Source organism: Eptatretus burgeri, chromosome 11 (genome assembly GCF_056783735.1).
Source record: "Eptatretus burgeri isolate ZD-2024b chromosome 11, Ebu_testis_v1, whole genome shotgun sequence".
Lineage (NCBI taxonomy): Eukaryota > Metazoa > Chordata > Myxini > Myxiniformes > Myxinidae > Eptatretus > Eptatretus burgeri.
In genome coordinates, this window is record NC_140971.1 from 96988610 (window position 1) to 97005620 (window position 17011).

At 43.8% G+C, this 17011-nt stretch overlaps 1 protein-coding gene across 1 annotated transcript in view; it reads left to right on the plus strand.

The window, feature by feature from the left end:
• LOC147017719 (protein FAM219A-like) overlaps positions 1-12671 on the plus strand; it is a 51973-nt gene extending 39302 nt beyond the window's left edge. The window contains exons 3-6 of the mRNA XM_085847550.1: positions 5721-5817; positions 8236-8316; positions 9681-9732; positions 10665-12671. Coding sequence (XP_085703676.1) covers positions 5721-5817; positions 8236-8316; positions 9681-9732; positions 10665-10805 — 371 coding nt within the window. The 3' untranslated portion in view covers positions 10806-12671. The remainder of the gene's footprint in view (positions 1-5720; positions 5818-8235; positions 8317-9680; positions 9733-10664) is intronic.
• Positions 12672-17011: the final 4340 nt, after the last annotated feature.

The following is a 17011-nucleotide window of genomic DNA, read 5'->3' on the forward strand; positions in this document are numbered from 1 at the left end:
CGTCAGTCAGAGGAGAGTCGCAAACGAGAACGAGAAGGAGTCGAGAACGAGAAGGAGTCGCAAACGAGAACGAGAAGGAGTCGGAACGAACGAGAACGAGAACGAAAGAAGTCTGGAGCCCGAAGCCTGCAGTGGCTGGAGAAGCTGAAGAGAGTCGGACGAGGGAGGGGGTGCTCGCGTCGGTGCCAGGAGGTGCACGCCCGAGGGAGGCCGGCAGCGCGACCTGGCCGAGGTGGAGACGCACACCAGGGATAATAAAGATCCTCTATACCCCGAGCATCAGCAACCCCCTCCTGTTTTCCCCCGCGCTGAGATAGTGCGACCAAGCGGGCCCCGTTCCCACCCCCTGCCAGGCACTGTCCACGAGGCCCGCGGGTTGCGGGGCCATCGCCGCTCCGCGTCTCATCACCAGACGGGTAGGCCCGACCCGGTCTCGGCCTCAGGCCTGCCTCATTCTTGAGGGTATTTCTTTTCCTTGGTTTTGGGTATGTGTTGTCGGCGCCGTCTGTGAAGTAGAATTGTATAAGTGTTGCCGTGTGCTTGGTAGTCGGTATTAGCTCTGCACTGTGTTTTCACTTTTATGTTTGCTTTTTGTGTAAATGGAATTGTGTTTTCTTTTTTTTGTGTGCATTTGGTGGAATTGTATTTGTGTGCTTCCCGTGTGCCGCGAATAAATGTGCTTTATTGTTGAACTGTTCTCCCGCTTCGCTTCGTCTTTTCCCCCATTGAACCCTCATCTTGCTTCATGTAAAGGGTTGGTAGTGGGCTGAGTACGCCCGATAATTAATCGAACCGTCGAGGTCGACGATAACACCGCTCGGTTATTCTGATAGTACGGAACGGGTCGCTTAAGTGGCCCGTGTCCGAAGTCGACCTGCGGCGAGGTGCGATCGCCGGTCTACCCTCCGCGTGGGTACTTAGGTAGTTCGAATTTGGCGAGCAACCCTATCCCACGCGGGGGCTGATTGGCTCGATCGCGGTGAGACCAAAAGGTCCACCCGTGACTGGTTCCCGGCGTTAGTCCGAGAGGGTCACGACTGGATTGTCCGTCCGGTGGGCGACGTGCCGCGATTCGAGTTACGTGGCCGTCAGCACGCCGGCGGGCGCGAAATCCGCAACAATATATATATATATATATATATATATATATATATATATGTATGTGTATATATATATATATTTATATATAGATATATATATATATATATATATATATATATATATATATATATATATATATATATATATATATTGTTGCGGATTCGCGCCGGCGTGCGAACGGCCACGTAACTCGAATCGCGGCACGTCGCCCACCGGACGGACAATCCCGTCGTGACCCTCTCGGACTAACGCCGGGAACTAGTCACGGGTGGGCCTTTCGGCCTCACCACGATCGTGCCAATCGGCCCTCGCGTGGGATAGGGTTGCTCGCCAAATTCGACCTACCTAAGTACCCACACGGAGGGTAGACCGGGCGACCGCACCTCGCCGCAGGTCGACTTCGGACACGGGCCACTTTAAGCGACCCGTTCCGTACTATCGGGATAACCAAGCGGTGTTATCGTCAACCTGGACGGTTCGATTAATTATCGGGCGTTTTAGCCCACGACCAACCCTTTACGTGAAGTAAGATGAAGATTCAATAGAGGAAAAGACGAAGCGAAACGGGAAAACAGTTCAACATGAAGCACATTTATTTCACGATGAACGGAAAGCACACATATACAATTACACCAAAAGCAAATGTAAAAGAAGCAGAAACACACAATAATGCACAAAAAGCAAATGCAACAATGCAGATCTAACCGACTACCGAGCACACGGCAACACTTATACAGTTTTACTTCACAGACGGCGCCGACAACACATATACCCAAAGCAAAAGAAAAGGACCACCCTCAAGGATGAGGGGGGCAGGCGGGCCTGGGGCCGAGACCGCGTCGGGCCTACCCGTCTGATGATGAGCCGCAAAATGGCGGTGGCGCCCCGACTCCGCGGGCCTCGCTGGGACTGCCTGGTATGGGGTGGGAACGGGGCCCCCCTTCTCGCACTATCTCAGCGCGGGGGGGAAACAGGAGGGGGTTGTTGATGCTCGGGGAAGGAGGATATCTCCCTGTCTCGGGTCCCGCGACGAGCGTCTCCACCATGACCTCGGTCGCGCCGCCGGCCTCTCCCTCCGCAGCTCCCCGACTCCGACACGAGCACCCCCTCGACCGCCTTCGCCGCCGCCACCTCTCCACAGCTCCGTCCAACCGCCCTCTCCGTCTCCTCTCTTGACTCGTCCCAACTCTTCACTGGCTCTGAACTCTTCACTCTTTCCCCTCCGAACTCTTAACTCTTCACTCACCCCGAACTCTTGACTGCCTTGACTGACGAACGCGGCCCCTTATATGCCCCGTGGCTTCGCCCCTTCACCTTCGACCCTTTACCTCCGACCCTTCACCTTTAACTGGCTCCCCATTGGACCGAGGAAAAGTGGGCGTGAATGCTTTCTGATCCATGAATTTGCATATAGCGACCACACTCCAACGCCCCTGGAGGCGGGGCCAAATCGCCCCACGCTCGCCGATAGGACGGAACAGAAGTGGGCGTGAGTCGTTTTTGATCCGTTTTCTTCGGAAAGGCTATGATGTTTCTGCACACGCTGCTCGGTGCGCGCCCTGCACGAGTCCAGTATCGGTGCCCACAAGTGGCGCGGAAATGGCGGTGATGCGATGGTTGCGAGGGCGAGTTGTGACGGTAAAGGTCGTGGCTGTTGTTGTGAAGCGGCGTTGCGGTTGGTGGTTGTTGTGTGATGGCTGTTGAGACGTGGTTGGTGGTGGTAGTAATGGCGGCTGGTCCAAAATAAAGATAGTAAAAGAAAAACGGCTATCCTGAAGGGTCGCAGCCCGAGTGAATGACATTTATTCCCTCTAAACAACGGGTTTGGGCCTAACTACACATATACTTACAGAGATATCTCACCTAAGGGACCTGAATGGTGGTTTGCGAATTTCGTCAACCACAACAATATATATATATATATATATATATATATATATATATATATATATATATATATATATATATATATATATATATATATATATATATATATATATATATATATATATATACCTGGTGTTGGCTCAATGGTTAGGGTGGTGGCTTGGAATCCTCTGATCCTGAGTTCAAACCCCACTCCACTGTTGAATTCATACCAGGTGGGGTTGACTCTGCCTGTCATCCTTCCGAGGTCGGCAAAATGAGTGCCAGCATGCTGGTATACTGTGTCGGAGTGGCGACCCGTCCAGGATTGTGTCCAATAGCCAAGGAGACTGCTTAGGCAGCACCAACGCTCTGCATGGAGTATGGTCCCGATGGATGGATGGATATATATATATATATATATATATGTATATATATATATATATATATATATATATATATATATATATATATATGTAAGTATGTGCTGTATACAGTCAACCCCCGCTTCATCGCGGTTCACCTATCATGCCCCCGGTTCATTGCGGGTTTTCCCTTGGAACGTAACTAATTTTTTTCTGCGGATTCCCCCGGTACATCGCGGTAATAATATACAAAATATAAATTATTTAAGCAATAAATTATAACGCGTGGCACTCGAAAGTATCTTCATAATAAAACAAATAAACAAAAAAAATTTGTATGTTTGTCGACACAACGCACGAGACAAAGAGAGAGAGCGCTATTCATTTCTCCTTGGCGCTGATTGGCTGCTGCCCACGAGGCGCACTCTCACTGTCTTGAGTGTTTCGCTTGTGAACGACAGATATTTTCTACGTTTTTTTCTCCAAGCTCTACGATGCCGCCCAAAGGAAAAACGTTTGCCGCGGTTGGGCGCCATTACGGTTTGAATGAATCGACCATACACTACATCAAGAAGGATGAAGCCAACATCAGCGCTTTACATTCGCAACACCCTGCAGCACCTCGTGGAGACCATGGATTCCGACGACAATTTTCTCTGAGGGCGTATTGGCGTGATTTCACGATAGCAACGTGTCTCCAAATAATTCAGAAGGCTCTGCAAGAAATAAAAAAAGAAACCTTAAACGCCTGTTGGAAGAAGCTGTGGCCAGAATGCCTCCACGAATACAAGGCCTTTTCTCCAGACGAAATTCACCATTCGGCAATCGATAAGGCGGTCAAGCTGGCGAAGATTCTAGGAGGAGGATTCAACGACATGACGCACGACGAAATGAATGACCTCATTGAAACCAACTCTGACCCATTAACGGACGAGGATTTGGCTGAGCTTACGAAGTCTGTATGCGAGGAGGAGGAGGAACAATCTGATCCATCGCAGGAGCATGACGACGAAGGCCTCTCACTTTAACGCTTAGCAACAATGGCGAAAACTCTCCTCACCACCATGAAGAAACAACGCCAGCAACTGCCCATCACAATGTTTTTGCAACGTTACTGAGTTTACAGTAAGAATTTTTATGCTTCAAATGTTTTCTTTATGTGTTTAATTGAGATGAAAATGTGTTTTGTGGAGGCGTCCATTCATCGCAGATTTTCACTTACCGCGGGAGGGTTTGGAACGTAACCCCCGCGAGAAACGGGGGATTACTGTATACTGTATATATTCCTCCCATACTCTTCAAGCTGAAGAAGCTGCATAAAGCAACCATGAAAGGCTACCCAAGGTAGGTCCTTTGCTGTTTCAAACCCTTCCCAGAGTTTCTCCGGTGCTGTAAACACATTCACATATAGTGCACACATGATATTTCAAATGCTCCACACCCCCTCAGCTGCTGGACTGGTTTCATCGCTTGTCGGTGAATCATCAGCAGCAGCGCAGACAGAAATGCATACCAATGAGGCTCCCAAGCATGTACCATGTGTCACGAAGGTCCACCTACATCTCTCACCTGTGAATGGTGGGAACAACTGATTTAAGTCCTACCTCATCAATTAAACCCAGGTGGCTTGGATTATATCAATTAATTGACTCCTCTCATGCTCTTCAAGCCAAAGAAAGCTGCATAAAACTTGATTAGGTGAGAGTTAATTCTCTTATTGTTATCCCTGAGAGTGGATGATAGTGATTTTAACAAAAATATTTATTATTCTTTAAGGCTCATTGTGCTTTTACTCTCCCTACAAACATGTCTCTAGAGCTGCATATTTTTAGTCTTGTATTGGCATTTGATGCTCCACCGACTGTGACTGGTGAAGGCAGATTGTATTTGGCCCCAAGAAGTGCAGTCTGTCACATGGACACATTGTGTTACGTCCAATCACAACCGGGAAGCACCGTTGATGTTATTCAGCTTTCGGGGAATGTATTGATTGAAATTATTAAATTCTCCTGACTTGGAGCAATGCCGTGATGACATCATCATGACGGCATCGTGCCTGCCAACCCCGAAGGTCATCCAGTAGTTCATGTGAGGCAAAGTCAAAAGCTGTCACCAGGCAGATGAAAAGCGAAGCTCCTGACCTGGTTTCACCATTACTAAGAACTGTAATAAGTGTAAATGGTGCAGTTGATGACAGCTCGAGCAAGCATTGCCTCCATGGTTATTAAATAGCAAAGCACTTTGAGATCTCAGATCTGAGATCAATGTAAGATTTGCTTTCCTTTTGTGTTTTCCTGTAAATATGAACTGAACAGTTGTGTGGTTGGTATAATGGATTACCTGATAAAAGCTTAAATTTCTTTCAAGGTTTATTTGTGTTTGTTTCAGAGAAGCAAAAGGATGGGGTAAGGCGAGTGGAGAGCAAGAACAGGAGTAGTGTTGGACGTGGACCTGGTGGCTGGCATGGAATCCTTTCACATTCAAGGTATTTCTATTAGTGACCAACGATGGCCATTCTACATCGATGATTTGAAATGCAGACATTCTTAAACGAATGCTTACTTCTTGAAGAATACCATTCACCAATTATATTGAAATGCAAATTGTAGAGTCAGTGATTTTCCATTTCAAAAAATAAATTCCGTTTTGTATTGCACAATAGAAGAAGCATTTATTTGTGCACTAGTATTGGAAGAAAAAAAGAATTCAACTTTCTTCAAGTCTCCGCACCTAAAATCCTCCACAGCAATCTCATCTTTATTTCAACAATTTTTCACCATAAAATAAAATTAAGTTTCTGCAAAGTTGTACGCATGCTTCTGCGTTAACCAAAACCTTTATTTATTTATTTTTTTTTTTCTGACGATCCTATTTTCAAGGAATATTTTCACCGAACTTTCAACAAATTGGGATGACTTTCTAATTGAATTTCTCTTTGATTGGGTTCCCAGTAATTGTTAGATGGAATTTAATTTAGTATTTAGTGCCAGCAATACAGATAGAGATTCACCGTGATGTTTATCTGGAGCAGATCATTGGCTGTGCTCCGGATACACACAGTATCGCTTGTGCATCATATATATTTTATTACTCTTCATAATTACATGGTGGGTATTAAGTCTGTCGAGAATCACACACACACAATATCATAAAATATAGTGAATATTTTAATTGTAATTCGACCTAATCTTGACGTTTTCAGTAATTTAATAGATTCCAGGGTCGTTTTCAGTAATTTAATAGTTGGTTCGGTGACAAGGATGAATTGATTCCATTTTGGTGAAGTTCCAGATCCGACCTATCAGTGGGATACAAAATGTAAACTGTTCAGCCTGGCGGAGGTGTGCGCTCTGCGAGTGCTGTTTTAGTTCTCATACGTACAATACAGAGACTAACTACCGCTATATTCTGCAAAGTTACCCCGAGAAGGAATTCCCACAACTATATGTTTGTATTTCATTCTTATCCCAAATATTTATTGTTATTGGTACTAGTTTATGCCTGATGTTGGCTTAATGCCTGGAGTGGTGGGCTTGGGATCCTCGTATCCAGAGTTCAAATCCCGCTTGGCTGTTGAATTAATACCAGGTGGGGTTGACTCTGCCTGTCATTCTTCTGAGGTCGGCAAAATGAGTGCCAGCTTGCTGGTAACCTGTGTCAGAGTGGCGACCCAGCCAGGATTGTAACCAATAGCCGAGAAGACAGCTTAGGCCGCACCAACGCTCTGCACAGAGTGTGGTCCCGATGGATGGATGGATGGATGGATGGATGGATGGTTCCAGTTTGCATTTTGTACTGTTTCATGTTGTGTTTTAGATGACTTGTATGTTAAAATACTGTACAGGGTGACCACACAAAACGGTACCCATACAAATGAATAAACCTTAATTTTTATTTCAACTGACACGTTATGTGGCACATATTTGCTTCACACGATGTATGATCACTATGGAAAATTTCAGATGGATATGTTCAATGTCGTTTATTTGATTGAGGTGACAGAACATGGTCCGGATGTTGCCCTCAATGCTGCAGGTACACTTGGGTTTGACAGGAATGATTGTTCATTACTCCGACGGTGATTGAACGGATTCTGTCAGTTATTGCTTCTTCCAGATCATCTTATGGATTGTGGCTTTCCTCGGTAGATGTTGTCCTGAAGCATCTAACCCTGAACTTGATTTGAGTGTTTATGAAGGATTTTTGTCTGCAGGCAGATTTTGACTGAAATCTAATTTTTTTTTTTTAGTTGTCCAAAAAGAAACAAACGATTTTCATGTCCATCAAATGGGACTATTTTAACTAAGTTGAAATCTGCTGACGAAACACAAAGTCCACTTTCCACACCTGCAAAAACGAAGAGGATATCATTGGTTATTGGAGGCTGACAGGATAGCCTCGAGGTACGCAAACTCACCTCTCAGCCGTCTAGCCTGGGTTTAAATCCAGACCCGGCGTTAAACTGTCATCCCGGTGTTTCACAGGCAGGGTGATTCATCCATGTGTGTGCCGTCCTTCGGATTAACGTTAAACCGAACGTCCCGTCTCCCGACAGTTGGTGGACAGTAAAGACCCCACGGTGTCCTTCGCGAAGAGTAGGTGAGTATTCGCCACCACCATAGCCAAATTTTTTTTCCAAATTATTGCCCTAACCAGTAGGGGGCACTGCAATAGCGGCACAGCAGCGCTCCCAGCAATGATGCTCGGAGCATGGCTGTGAAACCTCTTGACAATGATGCTGCATAACGATGTCCAGATAACATTCTGAGAGGTAAGGCCGATACCATGTTTTCCTGGTCACCCTGTATATCATGTTATCTGCTGTAGATTCAGATTTACTTCTGTTTTGTATTGATTGATCGCAAAGAGAGTAGTGCTATTGATGTTGTGTCGGTGTGCACAGGTTAGTGGTCCCCAGGAAGGGTTACACTCCTGTGGATTCGGCTCCGGATCATTTCCCCATCGTGGCCATTGACTCAGACAGGTCTGTGCATAAATATATACTTTACTAAAATTCTATCTTACATGCTCTCACACCTCAATTTCTGCTTCCTTAAGTACCAACTTGGAAAGTGTTTGTGCTTTACTGCTGGTTTGATCCAAGTGGTATCAAAAGTATCCCTGGGCAGGAATGCCTGTGAAGATGTGGGTGAATCAGGTTCTTTTCTGTCCCTGTATTTGTTTTATTCTACAACTTTTAGGTTCATGGAAAAGCAAAGGTGATGGCAGTTGTGAACTCGCAGACAGTAGGGCAGCGTGGCAACTCTGGGAAACAATAAGCAAGGGGATTGTTGAAGAGACAGAGACAGATATATATATATATATATATATATATATATATATATATATATATATATATATATATATATATATATATATATATATATATATATATATATTGCAACCTGCAAGTTCGAAAGAGGGGTATGAATGATTAATGTAGGTGGGTAATGGTGGCACATGACATGACATGACATAAAATGGGGGTGTACAGCCTTGCTTGAAGCTCTGGAGGAAAGAGTGGGATCGAACGGCCTCTGGTAGGTGGTTCTATAGGTGGGAGAACCTAGCAATAAATCGGTTGAGGTGTGCAGTCAGCTTGGATTTTGTAAGTTTGACCAGGAGGGGGTCACTGGAAGAACACGTACATCCTGGCATTGTCGGGGAGGGTCGGGGAGCTGAGGGAGAACAAAGGGAGCGCCGTCATTTAAAAACCTTGAGTATAAGAAACAAACGAGTTCTTCAAGTAAGAAATAAGAAAGGAAGTAGTATTGAGAAGGAAAAAATAATGACTGAATGAAGGAGTAACAGGCATAAAAAAAAAATTCACCCTGTTTAAAATGTATATATTAATTTATTTTGGCTTTTTTGAGAAGAAAAAAGCAAAGTAGAACAGAATAAAAAGTGTGAGAAGAGGATATCCAGGACGTGCCAAGTTGAAGGCTAATGAGAATGCTGTGTGCTTGAGGCCCAGCCAAACACAATCTCGACTTTGACACAAAATGACCAATTATGTTCGGATAAGACGGGCGAACAGATTCATGACACGACTAATTGCACAGAACAATGAACCACGTCGTACGGATCGGGTCTGGAATCGTTTGTTTTTCCAAGTGATCTTCAGAAGGCAGGAGATGGACATAAATATCATGCGTTTGGATTGGAGGGACTTTCTTCATGTTTTTCTCAGTTCTCGTTTCAATCCCAACGAACTTCCTGTGCCGTACGTGTCATTTATTTATTTATTTATTGATAATTATTTTCCATGAGTTCGATTCTGTTCTCATGTCGTCTTTTGTTATTCTCACCCCGTTATTCTCACCCCCTTGAATGTTTGTGGTTACGCAGTGAGGAGGAAATGAATCTTTCACCGTATTCATCCGGCTACTCTTCAGCTGAGGTATGGAGTGAGCTGGGAACTACTTACGGATTGTAGGAGTGCTATCGGCCAGGTAGATATTTTGGGGCTTTTTCGGTTCTTGCTGTGACCTACATTACAAAGGTCATCACATGGAAAACAAGAAGCGAATACTTCGATATCGCGCGGCTGGGGGCAGTAAAAGTCGAGGTTAAGAATGATGAAACAATTTTGCAGTTATAAAATTTAAATGTAGATAAGGTGAATTAGCATGCATGATTGGAAGAGTTGTGACGTTGGACAAATTTCTATGTATAGCCCTCAGATCAAAGAGTAGTACGCAGCCATAAGTGTGACAGAAGACACAGGACAGAATAGCCAATTATATAACAGCGCGATGTCGCCGCGCTGTAATTAAATGTAGACACGGTGAATTAGCATGCATGATGGGAAGAGTTGTGACGTTGGACAAATTTCTATTTATAGCACTCAGATCAAAGGGACGTATGCGGCCATAAGTGTAACAGAAGACACAGGACAGAATAGCCAATTATATAACAGCGCGATGTCGCCGGGCTGTAAAAAAAAAAAAAACACTTTTTTTATTTGAGAAGTAGAACTATTTGTTGGTGATCAAGAGTGCTGAAATAAGATCCCGATGTAAACATTTAAAAAGCTCATCAGAACTTTATTAAACTTTCAGACATTATCATTTTGAGACATTAAACTAGTGTGCTTCAATATATAGATGTGGGCCTGGGAATTGCTGTCCTTCGGGATTGCCAATCAAGATGACAAAAACCATCTGTCAGGTTGGAATTTATTTTTTATTAGTATTATTATTTTTAAATTTTTATTACTGGAAAACCTGTCTCAGAAAGGAAGCGAGGATTGTGAGATGAGGTGTTCACAAGAATGTGAAGGTTAAGGATAGGAGCTGGAAAACATTTTCATCTTTTCCTGACCCTTTTCAGTTAAACCCTGAAGTGCAGCGGCAGTTACTTAGCGATGGCTTCCGGCTCGACGAGGTGCCGGACGATGAAGACTTGGACCTCATTCCTCCTCGACCTCCTGGCAGGAGTTTGTTATGCTGCCCTACTTGCTTCATACAGTAATCATCCTGTTCTACTTTCATACGAACTGCTCGTCTGCCTTCCTTTACCGGTGTTTTCCATTGTTTTTGTATTATAGTGTGCAATTCAGATTCATGTGCAGGCGTTCTGCCTGAAGGCAGGATCAGTACTGTCCAAGCAGTTTCATGGCAAGGGTTATCCTGGGTGGTTTGCCATTGCCTTTCCAGAGTGTACAATAATGTCCTAGTTTTCACGTTTAATTTTCTCTTTTTAAACGTGTCAGTTCCCACGAGTCATTCGTCTCTGCCTCGTCTCTATGCCCTGTTCTCTCCGTCACGACAACTTATGTTTGTTTCCTGTAAAGGAATTACTTCCTGTGAGGAGAACGAACCAGAATCATTTACATCAAGGGGTTTCCCTCTAAGGGTCTGATGGAAGAGAGCGGAGACTGAGACCAATATGAAGGTGACCGGTTGCTTCTTCAAGCATCACATTTGTACATTCCTTGTTGCCTTCTGCTAAGCCTAAACTTCGAAACTTTAACCTTGCCAGGTGAATGTGAACCAAACAAGTCTCAAAATTAGGCCAAGAGTGAAGTACCACTCATGTGCCCATTGAGCATGATATAATTCAAGCAAAGTATCAGGTTGGGACCTCATCAAAATTTCTCCAAAATACAGTGCAGGTATTGTCAGGTGTAGACCTTAAGCACGATACTTTGTGAACCTTTTAATCGATGAAAACCCACACGTCGGAAACAAAGATGCGTCGACGTTCCAGGCATTTGCTTTTCGTCGGTGCAAGAGCTGAGACTCGGTTGGTGTATTCGTCAAAATGTCTGCCGATGCAAACCGATACTGGCCTTGACAAAGTCGATCCATACTATGCCTCTGTCTCGACACTACAAAAGCTGAAGGTTTCGTTACCAGTCCACATAAGCAATGGACTTATTACAAAACACGACCTGTGCAGAATTTGTATGCACAACTAGAATTTGGGTCTTTACACGATATACATTTCCTGTTTTGAACAGGTGGTGATGTGGACCATAAGGTCTATGCTAGCTGTTTGTCTATGGCAACTGTAATGTGCTGTGAGCTCTTGCTGATTGCACTTAAACATTGTTTATTAATTTATTATACGTGCTTGCTGTACACTATGTCGGTGGCCATACGCAGGTGACATAGAATTTGCATTTCTCTTATGGCACTGATGATTGGCAAGCACAGGAGCCATCGATTTGATACGTATAGTCGGGTGGTGGGTGCTTGAGAAAATTAATGTTGAGGAAAGGAGGGTAGGGCAAGGGGAGAAGAGAAAATGAGGTTTAGAGGAGATGAGGATTTGAAGGGGCATTTGAAAGAGGAAGAGAGTGGTCAGGGCTTAATAATCTACATTCCTTTTACTGCATATGTAATATATAGATTGTCCGATAAATGTAGCATATTTTGCACTGCAAGCTCATAGCAGGCATCGTTTGCTTGAAGGAGGAAATTAAACGACGGGGATGTTTACTGACACTCCGTTTGTACGGAGATTCACCCTTTGGAGCCATAATGGCAGAGTGGAGAAAACATGTAATGTTCCATGTGTCTGTTGTCGACGTGTCATGACGACTTCTGCTTTGACGTGGTTGCAGTATTTATTGTATGTTGTATGTTGTGTGTGCTACGTGTGTACACATTGCAGTTTACGTTATTTTTCGAACACCGCAATAGTCTGTTCTTTGAATTGAAAGGTTGTCATAACCACTCGAAGTGGTGCAACCTTTCTTTGTTTGACAATAACAGCAAGTTGTCCCGTTTGTAGCTGCAGGTATTGCATGGCTGGATGCTGCTACTCTTCTTTTTGTATGTAATGCCAGTCGGTCTCATCCTGTTTGAAATAAAATGATTGCACTGGATACCAGTTAAGGGCAGTGTTTGTTTTCTGAATTTGTCAATATGTCGATTAGTTACGGGAGGACATCTCACTTCTTTGGGTGGTAGTTTGACATGACGTTTCTACATTTCCTGTAGTTCTGGGTCGTCATGTTTCATTTTTTTTGTTATTCATTTCACCAGGACTTCCATCTCGATCACTGTTCACTTTAACAAATGTCCTTTTACAAACGGGCATCTCTTAGAGAAAATCTTGGACTGGCACCATGCCCCATAGGTACGCACACTCCCCTCGAAGCTGTCTCACCTGGGTTTGAATCCCGACACAGCTATAAACTGTCATACCGGTGTTTCACAGGCACAGTGATTCACCAACGTGTGTGCCGTCCCTCGGATGGATGTTGAATTGCTTCTCTGCACACCTTGACCACCCCATGCATCCTCACCTACCACTCATTCCTCCCTGCACTCATTGTTTGTCCAAATATCCCTCTTATTTTGTCCTTCAACCATGTTGGTGGTGTTCCCCCCCCCACCCCCCGTTTCTCTTTTGTTCCTTTTGTTCTGTTGCTTCCAGATCCTTTCTATGTTCTCGTTCTTCCACGAGCCTTAACCTTGTATGTAATATATACATTCCGTCCACCGGTATTAGTTGGTGGACTTTGAAGATCTTCACGAAGACCCATCGTCGGCAACCTGAACAAATTACAAATTCCTGCCCTAACCTACAGAGGGCACTGCATCAGTGGCACAGCCCCACCCTCAGCCAATGCTATAGCTTTGTGCTGCATTCAAAAGAAGAAGAGAAAACCTTACTCGTCTTCGCTTCTGTTTTCAAGTCTTTATTGATTGTTTGTTTCTCTTTAATCATTCTAATCTGGTTGTTGACAGTCAAATAAGCCTGGGCCTCACCCAATACCTTTATGACGACTCGTTCTTTCAGAAAATCTGACTTGCAGCACAGTTTTGACGCGTCTGAATAACCTTTTATTTCATTTTAAAATTGCTTGGTGAACTCAAAGACAAAGTAGATATGAACTTAAAACTGTTATAAGATGCCGCTTCATTCAAGGCTGTCTGCATATTATGAAGGTCAATTTCTCTGCCAGGGAGAAATAATATGAAATCCTAGAAAAAGAAAAAACAAAGTTAGCCTGCAAAGCTCGCCGTAGATTGCACGTCCTCCGTCAATCCAAGTCTTTCATTGGAAAATCAGAACAACTCACAGTGTAAAAGCTTTTGTTTGTAGCTCAATGGATTACTACTTTCTGCTGTGGGCTGGTGCCCCAGCAACACGTCCGTCTCTTCTCGAGTGTGAAATCTAAAGCTTGAAAAATTGTTGGAATCTCCAGCGACGAGGTCGAATCACAAAGTCTGTTCCTTTCACATCACAGCTAGAATTGTGACCACCTCTCCTCAGTCACTCTGCTCTCTCAGCTGTCCGACCCTACTCCACAACTCCAGGGTGTACATGATCTTCCAGTAACCCCCTCCTGGTTAAACGTCCAAAATCCAGGATGTCTGCACACCTCAGCTCTATGACTCCTTTCTTTTCCAGTCTATAGAATCACCTTTCAGAGGCTGTTCTGCCTCGGTCTTCCCTCCATGTCTTCAAGCAAACGGTGCACCCCATCTCATGTTATCCACAATTCTATCCGATGATATTTATTACCCCCTTCAACCTTACTTAAGTCAACCACCTGACTTAGTAGTTACATTGTTCTCTCCTCTCCTATTCATTCGCTCCCTTGATGTTTGCCTCACTGTCAGATCTACCTTGCTCTTCCATGAGCCTCACTCCTTAAAGAGAAAATGTTTGGGACAAGTATGGGATGGCCCAGGGAATCATAAAGCCACTATATATTCATCAAATATGAATATTCTTTGGAGACTTGTTTTTCATGAACATTTTCGGTGTGATCGCCATTCCCTTCGAACTACCCGATGAAACTATTCACTCCTCCTTGAGCTACTCCGTGACGCACGTCCTCCTCGGTTCAGTGTGGTTGAGACTCACACTCTGCTCTTTAAGAATTTGTGGCCTTTTTCTCAAGACTTCACAATTCAAATATTGCCAAAGAAAATAATCACACAGAATGAAGTTGGGGATACGAATGGGCATTACCATTACGCGCCGGTGCCCGTCTCAGGAACCTTGATAGAAATTACACAATCTTGAAATGTTTCACAAGACAGTTGGTGGAAGGCTGAAGAATAATGCTTTCTTTAAGTACACAGTAAGAGTTATCGTGAGAGTAAAGACTGTGGACTATGAGTTACGGAGATTTTAAATCGGTATTTTGCATCCATTGGGGAAACAACGGTAGGAACCGTAATAATCCAAAATGCCTTCACTTGAATCAACGATAGGATGATTTGCACAAAAACAATTTTGAGAGCAGATAGACATTCAGGAGCAGATATGTTAAATCCAAAGGTTCCTGAAGGTGAAAGATCTTCAACAAGCACCCAAAAGGACAGTGGGTCACGTCCGGTAATCACAATGATCAGTCACGTGGACGATCGACGTCATTCGTGTCGTGCTGATTCTCCAATGAGAAACGCCTTTTTTATACACAAAAGGTTGAAATAAAACAAGAATGTTTTTCTTTTTCTTTTCCATTCGCTCGTTCATCACACTCGTCTTGCCTTGTATACTATAGCCTTTACTGGCTGCACAATGATGTTTTGCAAACTATAACTCCATGAAGAAGTCAACAAAGGGCTTATCATGGTAATAATGTACCAAGGATTCAATAAAGCTCTGGATCCAATAATGGACGCACGCACGCACGGAAAATGAGAGCGATTTTAGCCTCGGTTTGTCTCCATAAGACCAGGTTTCTGAGTCTGATCAAGGCATGGGGTTTTGGGGCTGGTTAATGAACATGACCTGGGATAAGAAAAAGTTTGACCTCAATTTCTGGGGCCCTGAACCGGAGCAACAGTCAGGATATAGTCGACAGACCCTGACACCTCCAGAGCCGAAATCGCTAACATTGGAGCTTACAGCCGGACCAAATCAGCTCTGGAACCAAAGGCGGATGGTGAGATACACATGGACACTCACAAGGTACTTTGCCACAGGAGGACGTCGTTCGGTCCATTTTGCTTGCGCTGCACCGACCCCAGTATCATTATCCGACCCATCTGCACACAAACTACCTGCACACAAGTCCTGTCAATATCCACATACAATCAATATCCACATACAATCAATATCCACATACAATGTATATCCACATACAATCAATATCCACATACAATCAATATCCACATACAATCAATATCCACATACAATATCCACATTCAAACAATATCCACATACAAACAATATCCACATACAATATCCACATACAATCAATATCCACATACAATCAATATCCACATACAATCAATATCCACATACAATGTATATCCACATACAATATCCACATACAATCAATATCCACATACAATGTCAATATCCCCTCTATCTCCAATGTATACAGGTACATACTGATCTGATGCATATTTAAACTTGTGGGACTTAGATAGGTAGCTGGATACATTGGAGATTAATCCCAAAAGAGCTTCCTCCAGCAACAATGAACAGAACTGATATCTCTATCCATCTATCTATCTATCTATCTCAAAGGCTTCACAAAAGTACTCTCCAGCCTCCAAACAACTCGAGGAGCCATTCTGTTTTTTTATTCCAAATTCACAGCAACAGCATGGGACCGAATGGTGATGACAATGGGATAGCCCAACACCACTGTCCAAAAATATTGTCACCCTTGCACTTTTTTCAAATAACTGTTTTCTCTAAATTAGGTTGACATTGACAGAAGTGTTTGTTCTCCACAATTCTTTATTGCACTGTTAATATTACGGAACCTTTGTTTTAGATTCAGAACTTAATATATCCTTTTAAATCAGAAAATAAAAATTGATGGGCATTGACAAAATTATTAACCCCAAGACTTGATATTTGGTATCACAACCTTTGGACAAAATACCTGCAGTCAAGCACTTCCTATAGCCATGAACGAGCTTCCTACACCTCACTACTGGTAGTTTGTCCCAATCTTCTTGTGTAAACTGCTCCAGTTATCCAAGATTTGAAGGGTGCCTTCTCCCAACTGCTGTTTTCAGATTTCCCCACAGTTGTTCAATGGGATTTTGATCTGGACTCATTGCTGTCCACTTCAGAACAGTCCAGCGTTTTGTCTTGAACCATTCGTGGGTGCTTTTTGAAGTGTGTTTGGGGTCATTTTCCTGCTGCAAGACCCATGACCTTCGACAGAGACCCAGCTTTCTGACACTGGGTTGAACATTGTGCTCCAAAATGCCACCTTGGTAATTTCCTGATTTCATGATGTCGTG